Here is an 18395-nt window from a genome sequence, read left to right on the forward strand (position 1 = left end):
CTGCCAGTACTTTCTATGTTTACATCTTGCACTGGCTTCACAGTCTGCAATCCCTGCCACACTCATGTGCACTATGTATATAGCTCTTAGTAACAGTTCAACATCTGATGAAGAGGATTGTAGTCCCAGAAAGCTCATGTTATGGTAAATATAGTAGTCTTCAAATCTTAACAGATTAACATATCTAACCCCTTAGAAATTAAAAGATTCATGAAATGCGCAAGAAAATTGAGTATTTCTCTGCAACATCATGCACATTCACCAGGGGTCACTGTAAGAGAGGAAAAATGAATTCAATGAAGAGGAAATGACAGGTGCCACTGACAAGAAGATTTTAAACTCAGCTGCAGTAGTTTAAAGAGAAGATTTCTTGGGAAGCATGTGGTGCATTACAGCTTTGGTTTGGTTTGCAGTAGGTATCTCAGGTGTGTACTTTATCAACTTTTTTCTATCTGCATGCATTTTATTCCTATTTGTATGTGTTTGAACTATAATTTTTTTAAACTATTGTTTATTTTATTTATTTAATTTATATCCCACCTTTTTCTCATAATAAGATCCATGTTGATTTACTATGCTATAAACTATGAGTGTTTTGGGAGCATCTAGTAGAGTGTGTATAGTATAGAAACCAAGCCAGAAATTAGTGTTTAAAATGTATTTGATAGTAAAATAAATCACTGTTCTCTTCCAGTTAATGCAGTAAGTAAAGGTAAAGGTTTTCCCCTGATATTAACTCTAGTTGTATCCAACTCTGGGGATTGGTGCTCATCTTCATTTCTAAACCAAAGAGCCAGCATTGGTAGTAGACACCTCCAAGGTCACGTGGCTGGCATGACTGCATGGAGTGCTGTTACCTTCCCGTCAGAGCAGTATCTATTGATCTACTCACATTTGCATTTTTTTTGACTGCTAGGTTGGCAGAAGCTGAGGCTAACAGCGGGAACTCACCCCGCTCCCTGAATCTGAACCACCGACTTTTCAGTCAACAAGTTCAGCCGCTCAGTGGTTTAACGTGCTGTGCCATATTGCAGTATGGGGATAATAATATAGGGTAGCTTGTCATGCAAGCTACAGGTGTTCATATTTTGTCTTCTACATGTTATTGGAGGCACAATAATCCCATCTCCTTTATTATGAGGCTCACCAGTTTATGGACCTACCTTGTAAGATGACTGTAAAATAACCAAAATAATGTGTGTGCATTACTTGGATGCTAGCCTGGTTGCCCATGAGTGGTACCCAATATGGCAGGCTATAACATTTAAAATTCTGCTGCATTTGTCACTCAAAATAAGTATGGAGATTTTGTGTCGGTATTCACATACTTTTGTGGTATCAACTACTGCTACACAAGTCCTACATTAATTGAGACCAAGACCAGGGTAGAGAAATTCAAACATTACCCCTTTCCACATGGGCTGTAGATTTGAGGAAGGGGGCTTTTGGGTGACAGGGGCAGAAGATGAACTGAGTGACCAAAACTAAGTTCTTTTACTCACCAACCAGCTCACCAAAGGAAAAGCTCAGCAAACCTCCACCACATATGAACAGCTTGGTAAACAAAGGCCACCAATGAGAAAGAGGTCACCTGGCTTTCTTATATCAGTATTGTGTGGGTGCAGTCAGACTGAAAATTCAAAACAAAGTGGAGACAGATGGTTGTTTCTAACAATGTCAGCATGGAATGTGATGTACCTGCTAACTACTTTGCCTTGCTACTTGTCTCCTGTCAAACAGGGTTTAAAAGCATCAACAAAGCCTGCAAAACCTCTTTGACATAAAGAGAGCCTTGGGCGAATTAGACTTATGATCCACCACAGACGTGGCCCTGCAGGTGTTTGGGCCACATATACATTGCCATATAATCCAGTTTCTGAATCCAGATTATCTGCTTTGAACTGGATTGTACGGCAGTGGCGACTCATATAATCCAGTTCAAAGCAGATACTCAGGATTCAGAGTCCCCAGTGGCACAATGGGTTAACCCTTGTGCCAGCAGGACTACTGACTGACAGGTCAGAGGTATGAATCTGGAGACAGCAGGTTAGCTCCCGCTGTCAGCTCCAGCTCCCCATACAGGAACATGAGGATGGTAAAACATCTGGGCTGTCTCCTGGGCAACGTTCTTGCAGACGGCCAATTCTCTTACACCAGAAGTGACTTATAAGTTGCTCCAGGCATGGAAAAAATCTGGATTCAGAAACTGGATTATATGGACTTCAGCTCCCAGAATTCCCGACCATTGAACAATCTGGCTGGGGCTTCAGGGAATTGTAGTCCCAAACACCTGGAGGGCCACAGGTTGTGCACCATTGGTCTATCTAGTCTAGTGTCCTGTGCCTAGATACTTGCAAGACAGTCCCAAAAAGGGCAAGGAGGCAATAACTTGTTTCCCAGCATCTAGTAACCAAAGGTATGCTGTCCCAGAACAGGGATGATTCATTCAGCTATCTTGGCTGCTCTGATTATTATTATCAATAGCATCTGTTGGAGCCTCCAGTGACGCAGTGGGTTAAACCCTTGTGCTGGCAGGACTGATGACTTGAAGATTGGGTTGCTGACCTGAAGGTTGCTGGTTTGAATCCAACCCAGGGAGAGTGTGGATGAGCTAACTCTATCAGCTCCAGCTCCATGCGGGTACATGAAGCCTCCCACAAGGATGGGAAAAACATCAAAACATCTGGGTGTCCCCTGGGCAACGTCCTTGCAGACGGCCAGTTCTCTCACACCAGAAGCAACTTGCAGTTTTTCAAGTCGCTCCTGACATGGAAAAAAAAGATAGCATCTGTTGTCTATTTCTATTTCCCAGGCCTTGTTTGTTATTTTGTGCAATTCTGGGAGATTGCAGTAGACCTTTTTGCTTCCTACAAAGCCTGGGTGTTCTGGAAAACAGGGATAATCTCCTTGACTGCAACACTTGTCAATGTATCAGATTATACTTGGACATAGTGGGAGATATTCCAAATTGGCTTTTAGGCTGCGTAGATGTACTTTTCTTTCTTCTTTGATGATAGGCAAAAAGTCTGTGATCAAAGCTGATTTTAAAAATAGCAGCCACGTGTAAAAGAGAACTTAGTTATAGCGAATTATAATTTAGTTATAGTGAATTTTAATTAAGGAGACCATACTTCCCCCACTAAAGTCAATTGAAAAACTTCAGTTGCTTCTTCTGGAGGTGGATTGCACTCTGAAAGCACAGGTTTTGTTATGTGTTCTTCAATAAGCATTACTGCTTGGAAAGCTCTTTAATTATGTGAGGGATATTCTAATGCAGAATGGCAAGCAATTAATCATTAAAGCCAAAATGAAGGATCTGTAAGCGCCCAATCATTAACATTATATATTGCTATGTGAAAATGTTAATCTGCTTCTCCAGTACTGATGAGGGGCAGGAGGGTTGTATTTTCCATTTCCTTCTTCATGGACTCAGCTCTACTACTCCAGGATGGCACCGAATTTTCACTGAAAGTGACATTTGGAGCAAATTTGGACTTCCCCGTGAGAAATGCCGGATGAATTTTGAGGGAAACCACAAGGTTTGTTTGTTTGTTTGTTTTTAAATAGAAACCGTTTTCACTGGTTTTGTTATCTCTGATTTCTTTGGTGAATTACAGGCAATGGTCAGTCTCCAGTTCTCCACCAGAGCCCACGGTCGGTGGTGCAGGACCCCGGCAATAACACTTCCCTGGATTGTTCTCTGGAAGGATATCCCAACCCCAACCTCTACTGGTACAGGCAAGTCCCAGGGGGAGCGATCGAACACCTTTCCTATTCAATAAGCAAGGGATCAGCAACAGATTCTGGACTGACCCACATCAAAGGGACACGGCCCAGTGATGTCAGATTCATCCTGGAGATTGACAACCTCAGTACCAGCGACACTGGGACCTATTACTGTGCCTGGAGTCACACACTGAACCAAGAGAGTGCAGCACTCTAACAAAAACCTTCCCTCGCTTTCTCCTTTCAAGTGAAGGAACCCCACTTGCCTGCTGAGTGGCACCAAGCAGACCACAATGTGCCTCCTTTGTGGCCTCGGTTGCCCTACTTTCCAGTAAACACACAGGGAACAGAAGCCACATGGGAGACTTCCTGGATGTAGCAGGCAGTACAGCTGAACCTCGGTGTGCCCTTTTGGCAAGAGCCACAGTTTGCAGCACCTCTACAATCAAAACGCAATAAAACTGTGCAAAACTTTGAGTTTGTCATCTTGAAAAAGCATGTCCTCTTGCATACTCTAGCAAAAGTTTTGTTTTTCCTTAATGTGTTTATTGTGACATCTTTGTTAATTACATTTTTATTGGTATATATAAGAATTAAATACAACGAAAGAGTGAGAACAATATTTGTTGACAGAAAGTGAAGAAAAAAAATATAGAGAATCTATTTTGAAAAGAAAAGAGAAAAAGAAGTGTAGGAGTGGGAAAAAGACATAAAGAAGGGGATAAAAAAAGGAAGAAGAGGGGAAAAAATTTAAAAAAAATTAAAAAATTAAAAAGGAAAAAAAACAACAATAAAAAACAAACTATAAATACATACCCTGTTTCCCTGAAAATAAGACATCCCCAGAAAATAAGACCTAGTAGAGGTTTTGCTGAATATAAGGCCTCCCCCGAAAGTAAGACCTAGTCAAGTTTTTGTTTGGAAGCATGCAGGGTCAGTAAATGTACATACCATAGATTGTTGTACATGGAAATAAAGGTAGTAACAAGAAATAATAATAATATAATAATAACTTTATTCTTGTATCCCACCTCCATCTCCCAGAAGGGACTCAGGGCAGCTTACAGAGGGACAAGCTCAACAACATAAATTTACATACGAACAGAAATTTAAAACAGTAATTTAAAAACAGTATAGCAATAAAATATAATATAGAAATTCTTGAAAGGATTCACAGTTTGGTTATGCAGGTTTGTGATGACAACTACTGTACAGTAGATAATAAATTTTCATTTTTTTTAAAATTCAACCATAAATGTGAATTCTTCTTTGTGGAAAAATAAGACATCCCCTGAAAATAAGACCTAGTGCATCTTTGGGAGCAAAAATTAATATAAGACACTGTCTTATTTTTGGGGAAACAGGGTATAAAAATGACTTCCATCTTTGCCTTTGCGTTTCCAATTCTAAAGTAAGAAAAGAGGATGAAAAGGAAAAATAAATAAATCAACCTCTTTTTTGGAAATAATAAGGACAAGCACAAAAAAGAATGTTGTCCTTTATATTGGCTGAGTCAATGATTCTTTACTTTTCATAAAATAGTAAGAAGAGAGACACAAAAAGAATCGTCCTTCTGTTCTTTAATTGATATCCTTCAACTTCTTTTCCTTTCAAATTCTTCTACTTTAGACCAGTCAGTGTATTTTATCGGGTTTCCTGTATTTTTCTTTAGAAAAAAAGTTAGTTTATCCATGTCCTTTGTCTCTCTCACTTTCTGTAACCATTCTTCCATATCCGGTATTTCCTTTTGCTTCCACCTTTTAGCAAAACTAATTCTGGCGGCTGTAGTTAAGTATGTAAATAAGATAACATCATTGGTATCTAAATGAATATTCCGGTCAGTTATGCCCAATAAATAATACTCTGCCTTTCTGGGGAATTTTGTTTTAAGTATTTGTTGACAAATTGTATGGACATTCTCCCAAATTTTTTGTTTCTTTACATGTCCACCACATATGGAAGTAACTGCCTTCTTGTTCCTCGCATTTCCAACAATTTTTTTTTAGGTGTTAGTATATATTTGATTTAATTTCTTTGGCGTGATGTGTTTATTGTGACATCTTTAAACTGTCCTTCAGGAATGTAGATACGAGAGCAGTGTGCAAATATAATTTGTTATTGTATGCCTTTAAGTCATTTCTGCCCTATTGTGACCCAGGAACAAAAATTGTGTTGCATAGTATAATAACCAGTAAGAAATACACACTTGAAATATGACACCAAGACAAAGAAAAGCAGAAAACATATATAATCAGTTCTCCAGATTTACTGGCATTAGGGGCAGTTGTGTTTTTACATTGTCTGTTTATCCTGGGCTTGGCCCCATGTAAGCCGCCCCGAGTCCCTTTGGTAAGGTGGGATGGGGTATAAAAATACAATTATTATTATTATTATTATTATTATTATTATTATTATTATTATTATTATTCCCACAAAAGTGAAAAACCACAAATAAAACACTGAAAGAACACCTCACTTGAATCTCTTTGTCCTCCAGTATGACCAACATCTGCCAGATGTTGAGTATAGAATCACATTGGAGGACATCAATATTCCTAAAGAGATATTTCTTCTACGGATTTCTAGGTCTACCAGTGCAACTCTATGGTCATCTTTCACCACAAAAAAGCAAACCCACAAATATAGCGGGAGGATGTGACTGCAGTCAAATATTATCAGAGAATTTCACTATTACAAACTGAAAGGGACTGACTGGTTATGTTCAGTTTCTGAGAGGTGAAGCCCCCGCTGGCACAATGGGTTGAACCTTTGTGCTGACAGGACTGCTAACCGAAAAGTCGGCGGTTTGAATCCGGGGAGTGTGGTGAGCTCCCATCTGTCAGCTCCAGCTTCTCATGTGGGGACATGAGAGAAGCCTCCCACGGGATGGTAAAACATCTGGGCTTCCCCTGGGCAATGTTCTTGCAGATGGCCAATTCTCTCACGTCAGAAGCGACTTGCAGTCGCTCTTGATAAGAAAAAAAAGTTACTGAAAGTAGCTATCTAGTAGAACTGATCTGAGAAAGTTGTAAGTTACCGCATCTGGGGCCTTTTCTACACTGCTATATAAAATCCAGATTATCTGCTTTGAACTGGATTACCGTATATGGCAGTGTAGACTCTTATAATTCAGTTCAAAACAGATAAAGTAATCTGGATTACATGGCAGTGTATAAAAGGCCTAAAATAGCAAAATTATATTTTCATACAGAAAATTCTGCAAAGGGGGCAATTAATCCATTAATCCTGCATTCGGATTTATATCCTGACCTATTCTGAAAGGGCCAAGAGTGATTCGTGAAAATTAAATTAGCAATATGGACCTATTAATTTTTCATGATCCACAAAAGAATAGAGCCTAAAACAAAACAAGAATGCTTAGAATAATGGAAGGGGGAAATATAATTTTAAAACACTACAGGATGTTTCAAAAAGATGGACCTGATTTGACAGCTCTATATCTCTGCGGCCATACATGCCTGTTGGATTCCTTTAATCTGTTATTTATAAATCACCATCTATAATACACACACCACTTTACAAAGAACAGTTTGAAAGAACTCTGCCTTCAAGAGACTTACAGTCAATGGTGGCTGCTGTGCTGAATCCCAAAATCAACTTCCACCTGCAAAAAGTTTGTAATGTTCCAAAAAAGACTAATGTTAGTGTTGTGTATGGTTTACAAAAAGGAATATAGCAGTGATCAGGGCCGGCCCTAGGTCATTTTCAAGTGTAAGCGAACAGAATTTTGCCCCCCCCCCTCAAACCAATCACTGAAAAATAAAAGCGTTGGATAAGCGAAAATAATAAGCAGGAATTAAGGAAAAGCTTATTAAACATCAAATTACATTATGATTTTACAAATTAAGCACCAAAACATGTTTTACAACAAATCAATGGAAAAAGCAGTTCAATACAAGGTAATGTTATGTAGGAATTACTATATTTGCGAATTTAACACCAAAACATTGAACTGGAATATAGGGCAGTGTGGACTCAGATAACCCAGTTCAAAGCAGATATTATGGGTTATTCTGCTTTGATATTCTGGGTTATATGGCTGTGTGGAAGAGCCCTGAGGGTCCTTAGGAATCCATAGGAATTAAAAGGCCACCGAAAGGGAATCTGCCCCCTCGGTATTAATAAAACTCTAAAATCAGGACAGTAAATAAAGAACAACACTCTGAAAACAGGGGAAATCCAGACAGGAAACAATCAGGGCCAGCTAACACCTCCCAACCAAGAATGCCCCCAGGGAGGAAGCAGCCAGGCTTTGAATCTGCAAGGCCATTAAATGCTAATCAAGCTGGCCAATTGCAACATTCACACTAGCCTCAAACAGACAAGAGCTCTTTCTCCCACCCTGGACTTTCCACAGATATATAAACCCTACTTACCTAGCTTCCAACAGACCTCACAACCTCTGAGGATGCCTGCCATAGGTGTGGGTTAACCGCCAGGAGAGAAAGCTTCTGGAACATGGCCAGGCAGCCTGGAGACCTGGCCTCTAGGGCAAAGGCCAGGCGAGGCCAGGCCGTGGAGGAGGGCCAGGCTGTGGAGGAGGGCCAGGCCATGGCCGCTGAAGGAGAGGAAGGTCACGCGTGGGCGGAGGGCACTGCGGGCGGAGGACCAGGAGGGAGGCCCAGGCGTGGCCTTCCTCTCCTTCCGCTGCTTTGTCCCCACTGCCTCCACCTATTCCGCCTCCTCCTCCTCTCGGTGGCAGTGACTTCCGGGGAGGGGGAGGAGGTCAGAGGGCGCAAAGAGGGTGGGGGAGCCAGGGAGGGGGAGGGAGGCAGGCTGCACTCTTCCGACTCATGGCGCCTTCAACAATCGCATAGTTTGCCTAACGGTTGAACCGCCCCTGGCAGTGATATAAGGTGGGGGTGGGATCCAAGAGTCGATTCGTTTGCATTCAGATTTTAATAGAAGCCTCTATCTCAGTGGTTCTCAAGCTATGGAACCTCAGATGTTTTGGCTTTCAACTCCCAGAAATCCTATCTATCTAACTGCTGGTAAACTGGCTGGGATTTCTGGGAGTTGTAGGCCAAAACACCTGGGGACTCACAGGTTGAGAACCCCTGTTCGATCTGGATTCTTACCTTCTCCATGACCGGACTGGAGACAGATATGTAAACAGAACTTTAGCAAGCTCTTTTTGGAGCATTCTGGTTGGGTATTATGGGAACTATTCCAAGTCTTGAAATAAAACACAATGAGCCCATCATGCTCCTTTCTCCCTTGCTACTCATATTATAGTTACAGTCAGTCTGGAATTTCTTACTGGACAACTAAATGCCTACCACTTTGCTTACTGACAATCTCAAAATGGCTAATGGCTACAGTTCAAAATACAAAGCAAATTTTGAACCAAGAGTCTTACTTAGAATAATTTTCATAGGATATACACAAAGACCCATATCTCTCTGGAAGCATCTTGTATATCGTATGGTTTTAATTACATCATTTTGAATGTTTTACATTGTGTGATGTAGTAGATGGAGTGTTGGGCTAAGACAATGGGACGCCAGAGTTCTAATTCCTGTTTGGCCAAAGGAAGCTAAAGGTAACTCCCTCTGAACAAATCGTGCCAAGAAAAGCCCATACGTTTGCCCTAGGAGTGTCATTATCCAGAAATGATTCACAGGCATACAACAACAACCGTCTCCTGCAAAATATCTCCTAAAACTGATCTCAGCATTGAGCAGAAAGTGTGCAAGAGGGGGAACATACATAAATACATATACAATGCATGCATAAAGAAGTATGCATATTATCAGCATTGAATCTGGAGACCAAAATGAGACTGAGGAGGAAGTGGCAGAGAAACATTAGGAATATTCCAGCACATTTTTCCAGACTGCATAAGAAAGCCCTCCAAAGGTGTGATACTAATCTTCTGGAAAGAAAATCTAGAAGGAAAATATTAATTCAACAGAGATCTCAGGTTGGGAGTGATACACATGCTGAAAAAGCCTTTTCAATGTACCAATTGCTCCATTACTCAATCAAGAACCACTAGATGGCCCCCTGTCCCTTTTACATAGAACAACACACCTTTGTACAGATCGCTGGGAGATCATTTTAACTTCAGCACTATTGCAAAAGTTTATTGTTGTTTTTGTTATATGCTTTCAAGTCATTCCCAATATAGTGACCCTACTGTGAAGCTGTCAGGGTTTTCTGAGGCTGAGGGCCCTTCCAGACAGGCACTTAATCTGGTATAAAAGTGGGATTAAAACTCCCTGGTATTTTAAGAACAGTCCTCACACAGAGCCATTAGTCCCTGGAAATGGTCCACCAGCATCCAGAAAGCTAATGCAGATTGAAGGGAACCCCAAAAGGTATGGGACATCTGCCAGAAGTTTTCTTTTAATTATTTTTATTGATACTCTGAGATGCGCTGCACCTCATAAGTGCTGATGCGGATGTAACAAAGTGCACACAAGCAGATTTTCTGTTATTGTCTCTCCTCACCCTCCTGGTGCTCTTAACTTTGCCCTCTTGAACCCTGTTTCCCTTTGGAGTCACTTGCCTGCTATCCTGGTGCCCACTGTGTACATTCAAGCTCTGTTTAATTTCAGAAATATGAGAACAAATGAATGGTTGGAGAGAGTTCTCATGGGAATTTCTTTTCCACTTGTGCTTCCATTTGGCTCCATCTGTTTACATCCCTCATCAGCTGTTTCAGGACTATAAAATGAGGCCACGTGCTGGAGCAGTCTACACTAGTATATTGCAAGGAACTCTCATGTTTGTGTGTGTGTGTGTGTGTGTGTGTGGTTTTTTTTTTTACTGCAGCGTTATACAGTGCTATGTAGCAGTGCATTTTTCAAACGATAGCAAATTTTAAGTGAACCTTTTTATCACGTGTTTTTCATACCATCCTGCGATCCAGCACGCATTTTCTGTGTGAGTCACTAGCCACCTTTTGTTCCACTTTCTTCTGGAATGTAGAAGGGACCAGAGAGTGTCTAAATTGCCCAGGGTTTCCCAATTTGTTTCCATGGCTGAGTGAGGTCACCAAAGTTTTAGTTCATACCACTGCGCTCAGAAATACAAGTAGAAAATTAATCCTTATGTAACATGGTATTTCTAAACTGAAATTTAGTACCAAATAGGGAAGGCAGTAGGCTTCCTTTCCTATATGGAGTTATAATACTGGCTGGAACTGATTTGTGAAGTTCCAAGTTTAGGTCTCACCTCAGGGAAGTGGACAGCTAAAAGCAAGTAGTTGTTAACACACACACACACACACACACACACACACACACACACACACACACCCCTGAACCTTGAAATATTTCTTGCATGAGGATAAAACTGTATTGTAGATACCCACCAATAAAAATGCTGCCTCTCCCCATGAAATTCAGTCTTTACATTACTAGCATTGAATAGAATGAGACATTGAAAAAATGTTTACACCTGAAATCTTCTGTTTGCTTTGTTTTCATTCCCTTGGTCACTTTGCCTGCATCTTTCCCTGCGTGCCTTCAAGTCATTTTCTTGGAAATGAGTTTGAAGGCACATAACAACATTTCTAAAAGCTTTAAAGCAGGGACTACTTTGACCAGGAATCACTTTGACCAGCGAACACTCTCCAACATTAGTACCAAAAGGGTTACGAATCAGTTTTTGGTCAACTTTAGATTTGGTTTGGTTATTTGGGGTGTTGATTCAGAAAATTGTATTGAATAGACCACATCAGCTCTAGTTTCTGATACAGAAAATATGCCATCCAGTAGTCGATATCTGCTTGCCCACAGAAAACCATATTTAATAATCTAGAGCTGGTGTGTTCTATCCAATGCAATTTTTTGAATCAGCACCCCAAATAACCCCAGGAACAAGCCTAAAAACGAAGACACCAAGGCGCCCTCGATTCCAGGAGCCACATTGAGCTGCTCCTTTCAGGGGGAGCGAGGAAGATGAAAAGCAGCAGTCAGGATGCCTCTTGTTGCACCTTTCATGGGTAGTCAGCCTCTCCTCTCCTGACATCCCTGTTGCTTCGGCTCTATAAGAGGGTTTCACGAGACCAGTTGCTCTCGTTGAAACGGTGAAGTTACAGTGAGGCCACGGATCATATTTTAGTACTTGGGGACCACTGGTGGTCCACGGACCACAGGTTGGGAACCACTGCTCTAAAGTTACTTCAATGCTAGAAGTAGAGAAGGAAAAGAAATTCATTAGGGAGGACATAATTCCTATTCAGGAGGGCATTATACACACCCTCCACTCCACCCACTATAGAGATGACAATACATTTGGAATAGTGAAGGTTACTGACAGATCAGATTTGGAACACACTAAAGTGCTGTAGATGTGACTTTTCAGAATTCATAGAATCATAGAATCGTAGAGTTGGAAGAGACCTCACGGGCCATCCAGTCCAACCCCCTGCAAGAAGCATATCTCTCGGGAAGCTACTTACCTATTCTGATATACGGAAACATGGAGTTGAAAGAGGCCACAAGAGGCCATCTTAGCCAAACCTGCTGCCATGCAGGAATACACAATCAAAGCACTCCTGAAAGCTGACCATCCCAACTCCCAACAGATGACCGTAGAGGTGGGCAATTTGATGACTCCTATAATTTGCCTTTTGCATTCCCCTTGCCCTTGACTTGGCCAGTCAATCCCCTCCTATAATTTGCCCTTTGCAACACTGCTCATAACAGGGGAAGTTGGAAGGCCAACATCATCTGAGTGCGTAGCTCTGCCCATCTAACATGACAACATAAATCAGCTGTTTGAAGTACCCTATGACAGCTCTTCATCTACCACCTATAAAATCATTTTCTATACACTGTGGCTTCACATAGCAAGAGACAGGTGTAAAGTGGTGATGGCTGTATGCTTCCAGATGAGGCAGATGCTAAAAAGTATGGCAGATGAAGTGGAACTTTGTGGGGATCACCCATGATGTTAACATTAGAGAAGCAATTGTCTTCCTGCATCACCTTCTGGTATCTACTGCACGGGAAAGGGAAGAACCATTAAACTAAAGTGTATCCAATTCCCAAACAAGAAGAGGAAGATGTCAGCTGATTGTTGAAGTTGCCAAAACATCCTGAATGAGCAGGGTCATTCTTTTTCCCAGCAGCGAAAGTTTGTAAGCAGAAATTGGACGGCCATTTCTCAGGGATGTGATAACTGTACTATTCCTTCTTTGGCATTGTATACATTTTTTCTTGGACTTCTTTTCAACTCCACAGTCTATGATCTGGTCTCCTAATGCATTTTTCTTTCTGAAACCAGGCTGAAAGAGCAGATTGAAATGGATCTCAATAAACTGTATAAAGCAAGAATAGCTGGAATTTCACAGCAACCATCTTCTTAAGCCGCTTGCATTTGGCCAATTGTTTTTTCTGAGCCTTGGGATCTAAATAGGGTTGCTTAAAAAGTAATTTCACAACCACTGTGTTCAAAGTATCTAGGACTGCCCTCTTTGCCTAGAAGGTATTAGACATTTTTTTTACAGAAAGGAGAACTTCAGGATGTTTTGTGTGTTGTCGAAGGCTTTCATGGCCGGAATCACAGGATTATTGTGTGTTTTCTGGGCTGTATGTCCATGTTCCAGAAGAATTCTCTCCTGATATTTCGCCCACATCTATGGCAGGCATCCTCAGAGGTTGTGAGGTTGTGATATACCTCACAACCTCTGAGGATGCCTGCCATTGATGTGGGTGAAACGGCAGGAGAGAATACTTCTGAAACATGGACATACAGCCCGGAAAACATACAACAACCCAATGTCTGTTTTCTAACATCTAGAAGAGTGCTACATTCTCCTTGCCCTTGACTTGGCCAGTCAATCCCCTCCAAACTACCGTAGATGTTATATGTCACACACAAAAAAGCAAAGGGTGAAGAAACTGACCATCACACACTAAGCATTTGCTTCATATCCTCAGGGCTGCAACCTGAATTTATCCAGCAAAATGGCTGGGCAATAGCCATTGGGGCTGCGGCTAGCACAGCGGGTTAAACCGGCAGCTACAGAAAATCTTGTCGACCAGAAAGTCAGCAGTTTGAACCGTGGGTTGGGGTGAGCTCCCACCATCAGCCCTAGCTTCTGCTTACCTAGCAGTGTGAAAACAGTAATGTGAGTAGATAAATAGGTACTGCTTCAGCGGGGAGGTAAAAAGGCGCCCCTGAAAACATGCCGGCAAAAATTTGATCAGGAAGGCATCCATGGAAAACAGCCTCCTCAACATGGAAAATGGAACAACAGCACCTCCCCATGGCCAAATTGAACACAGCCTCCAGTTGCTGGAGATGAAAAGTGGGAAGCCTTGCTTCTGTCTATGTACTGTCTGTCTTTATTGTTAATTGTGTAACTGCACTGAATGTTTGCCATGTAGGTATTTTATATTTCGCTTTGCGTCCCATGGGGAGATAGAGCAGAATATAAATAAAGTATATTATTATTATAACCCTGTTGCCGAGGCTGCAGGTTTTCTACCATCCAAATTACTGAGAAGATGAGTTCTTGTGAACCCTTTGTAAACAGGTTACTGTAGCCCATCCTGGCTACTTATTTCTCTGGGGACCAACCAGAGAAACAACAACAGAGCACTTGGAAAAGCAGCACTGAATAGTGGTCTAAGAACAGAAGTATGGAGATTGTATATGTTTGTTAGTACTGTCAAAAACTAGAGCAACTTCTAGTTACACTTTTCCAAGGCATTTTTCTTTAGATATTTCATTACCATTCACCCCTTCTTTAACAAAGGGCCAAATTGGCCTCGTTTAGTAAGAAAGGGTTATTTCAGTTATCTTATTGATTTTTGTTGACCCAAGTTCTCACTCTGCCTAGTTTTTCAAAACAGGGCAACAATGACACACAACAATCCTCCCTCCACCCAACAAACTTTCCATCTGAGAGGTGGGACACTGGCCACAACCGGTGCACCTGTGAGATTGAGCAAAAGGCTTTGAGCTGAGACTATGTGATAGCATCAGTCTCTGAAACCACAGCCAAAGGTGAGATATGTACACACGGTGCTATTTCTAGATCAAGCAAGAAGGGTGAGCGAACCTCAAAGCACCACACTGTAATGAAATGCACACTGCGGTAACCACTTCTCAGAGAAACCGTTGCACAAACAAATGTCAACCCACATCCTGTTATGTTCCAAAGGCCCTCTTTGCTTCTTTTCTTAAAGGTTGAGAGAGGGTGACTCACCCAAAGTAACCAGTGAGTTCTTATGGCTGAGAGGGGATTTGAACACTGGTCTTCCAGTCTGATATCCAGCCCACTATACCGTTCCAGTTCAGTGCACAGTGCAGGGAATGTTTTGGGCAAGGAGGAGCATCCATTCTCCACTCTGCCATTTGAAGTTTCAATTTTAGATAAAGGAATCAGGGCTCAGATATTTGGATTTGGCATCTTTATCCATCCTAGTGATGAAACCTATAATACTGAAATACAAACATAGCTCACTTTTCATGAAGGATGTTTCCCTTTAGATGATTAGGGCCTCTTCTATACTGCCATATAATCCAGATTATCAAAGCAGAAAATCCACATTATCTGCTTTGAAATGGATGATATGAGTCCACACTGCCATATAATCCATATAATCCAGTTCAAAGCAGATGATCTGGATTTTATATGGCAGTATAGATGGGGCCTAGGATGCTCAAGAAAGAGATCCAGATTTAACCACAAACTGGTCTTCAGTAGTAAAAAGGAGTAAAACAAATACCTTTAACCATTCTTTTGGCAAAGATAAGTATCTTATGTTGCTTTACCGTTTTTCTGAACATACAGTAAAATATAAAATAAAACACAGGAAACTCTGCAAAAATGTCCTGCCACTTTATTAAAATAGGCCACAGCAAAGAATCAGAGAAAAATTACATGTTGTACCAGTGAAAGCTATGTTTTCAAGGTGTAGTCCTATGGAACCCACTGGATTTTGTAGGATACTCTTCTGAGCTGTCCAGCCCTCCTTTGGAAAATCAAAGCTTCACTATTAGGCTGATTTACGTGAAAGTAATCCCACTGAACCTAGACTGGTTTCTAATGAGGCATGTATAGAATTGTACTATAAAATGGCAAATTCAAATATACTTACTGCCCAAAAAGGATAATTAAAATTGGGGGGAGGGAGAGCACCAGAAAACTACAAAATGTGCTGTGGTTTTGCTACAATATGACAATTATGACAAATTATTACTAACTCAAAAAAGCTATTTTCATTTCAAAGTGGGAGAGCCAAAATGCTGCTGTAAATGCCACAAGGCAAGAATGTATATTTTTCTCTTCCTTTCTGGAATTCACCAAATTCAAGTAAGATGTTCTCTTGTAAAGGTCTTCTAGGGCACCACCTGTCAAAAAACAAGAATGAAATCACAATAGACTGTCAATTCAGGGCTAAAGATGCCTCATTTGAAAACTAGAGTAACAATTACAACAATCTTCCCAAAGAAAGCCTCCTCAGTTAAGGGAACAAGATGCAAAAGATGTGATGGGGCTTCTATGCCTTTATTCATTGGGAAATGGAGCACATTTTAGCAAGTAGGGTTTCCAAAGATTGGTTCTTCAGCTGTCTTATGGTCCTTCCAAACAGCCATATAACCCAGAATATCAAGGCAGAAAATCCCACAATATCTGCTTTGAAATGGGTTATCTGAGTCCACACTGCCATATATTCCAATTCAAAGCAGAAAATGTGAGATTTTATTCAGCTGTGTGCAAGGGACTAATTAAGAAGAGTCAACATCTGGTCCAGGAAACTGAGATGGAGCCAGGATGGAAGACGTCTATCATTCATTTACAACTTTGTGGACAACATCAGTAAAATATTGCTATATAAGTGACCTTATGACAATCCAGAAAGTGTGCCTGACAGCGACGCTGTTCACCCACCATGCTCAGTAGAGATGGTGTATGGGAAAGTGGCAGATTTGCAGGGAAGCAGTCTGGTCACTGGGCCTCCTTTTCTCAAGGGAAGAAGAAGGAGTGCATTTTGGAGTCATGATAGCTAATGTGTCATGATACTGGGAGTTACAATCTGACATCATCCGGAGAACCACGCATTGCCCACCCCTTCTTTAAAAAATAGGAGGCTCAGGACAACATGACACATACAATGTAATTTCATAAGACATCAATTGACTCAGAATATTTTTTAAAATCCAACACTACTCAGTACCTTTTTCCGTAGCTTCAACACCATCACAAATGCCCCATACAAAGTACTCTTGAAAATGAGAAGGATGTAGACCAGCTTCCCAAGGTTGGCTCTTTTGAGATATGTCTCTGCAAATGAAAGGCCAGAAATGCATTCAGATAACCACAGGGCAATAAACATTTTGGCAGGATTTCTGCCAGGATTGGAGCAACAAGGGCATCACTCACATAAAAAAAAGAGAACAGAGCTCTTTCAGCAGCGGGTCAGTGCAATGGTGAATTCAGTCCAGGATTTGGCCAACTTGAAGGTGCTATTAAAGTACTGCATCTATTCAGAAAAAAGAGTTCAGCACCTTGGAAAACTTTTTCAAAACATGGATTAAACCTGGAGAGAATTCACCAATCACCATCCGATGAGGCTGCTTTATCTGGAACAATTATGTGGAAAGGGGAATTTCAGCAAAAGTTACAGCAGCCCTCTTTCTTTTTATATTACTGCAATCTGTCATGTAACACTAATGCATGTCATCTATGCATTTTTCATAATCAGCTAGGGTTAAACACCAAACTGCATTACACAAATACAGTAGAGTCTCACTTAGCCAACATAAACGGGCCGGTAGAACGTTGGATAAGCGAATATGTTGGATAATAAGGAGAGATTAAGGAGAAGCCTATTAAACATCAAATTAGGTTATGATTTTACAAATTAAGCACCAAAACATCATGTTATACAACAAATTTGACAGAAAAAGTAGTTCAATATGCAGTAATGCTATGTAATAATCACTGTATTTATGAATTTAGCACCAAAATATCATGATGTATTGAAAACATTGACTACAAAAATGCATTGGATAATCCAGAACGTTGGATAAGCGAATGTTGGATAAGTGAGACTCTACTGTATGTATTTTTCTATGGTGGAATAGCAGCATGTATAAATATATTGGTAGAGTACTACATTCACTGCAGGGAGGCTGCTGATGGAGAGCGTGTATTTCTTTGCTACCCAAATTGGGCCACATTGGCATTCCTTCTTTCAAAGCTTTGAGACAGCTTTGCTCTTTCAAATATGCATTTGATACCCTGCAGAGCAGAGCTTTCCAAACGTTCCATGTCGGTGACGCACTTTTTAGACATGCGTCATTTTGCAACACAGTCATTAAGTTTTACTAGCAAAGTGGAGATTAAATCAGCCCCTTATAAGAGAGACTGACACATACAAACATTGTAATAATGAAATGTATGGGGTTATAACATATCTCATTAACACCTTTGATTTCAATTTTTTTAAGTATATGATTTATTGCTTATTTCACATAGACTCAAATCCCATCTATGCTGCCATATAGTGCTGTTTCAGAGAGATGGAGTGACAGCGCACCCATGCCCAGTGGCCGGAAGCGAACACAGGCCTTCAAGATACTGAAGATGGGGGAAAAACCGATATATACCTCTATTTATGTACAATTGTCTGTCTTGTCAATGTATAAATGGCATTGAATGTTTGCCATATATGTGTGTT

The 18395-nt window shown here is 40.9% G+C and overlaps 1 protein-coding gene and 1 gene segment (V, D, J or C); one reads left to right on the forward strand and one right to left on the reverse strand.

Moving 5' to 3' along the window:
- Positions 1 to 246: 246 nt before the first annotated feature.
- On the forward strand, positions 247 to 4203 carry LOC103280777 (T cell receptor beta variable 30-like). The segment is given in 2 exon segments: positions 247 to 425; positions 3618 to 4203. Coding segments are annotated over 2 exon segments (372 nt in total).
- Positions 4204 to 15534: 11331 nt separating this feature from the next.
- Positions 15535 to 18395, reverse strand: part of LOC100566582 (uncharacterized) — a 48332-nt gene continuing 45471 nt past the window's right edge. Inside the window, exons 9-10 of the mRNA XM_062969393.1 lie at positions 16890 to 16996; positions 15535 to 16062 (exon numbers count right to left, since the gene is read on the reverse strand). Of these exons, the coding sequence (XP_062825463.1) occupies positions 16051 to 16062; positions 16890 to 16996 (119 nt within the window). The 3' untranslated portion in view covers positions 15535 to 16050. The remainder of the gene's footprint in view (positions 16063 to 16889; positions 16997 to 18395) is intronic.

Source organism: Anolis carolinensis, chromosome 2 (assembly GCF_035594765.1).
Source record: "Anolis carolinensis isolate JA03-04 chromosome 2, rAnoCar3.1.pri, whole genome shotgun sequence".
Taxonomy (NCBI): Eukaryota; Metazoa; Chordata; class Lepidosauria; order Squamata; family Dactyloidae; genus Anolis; species Anolis carolinensis.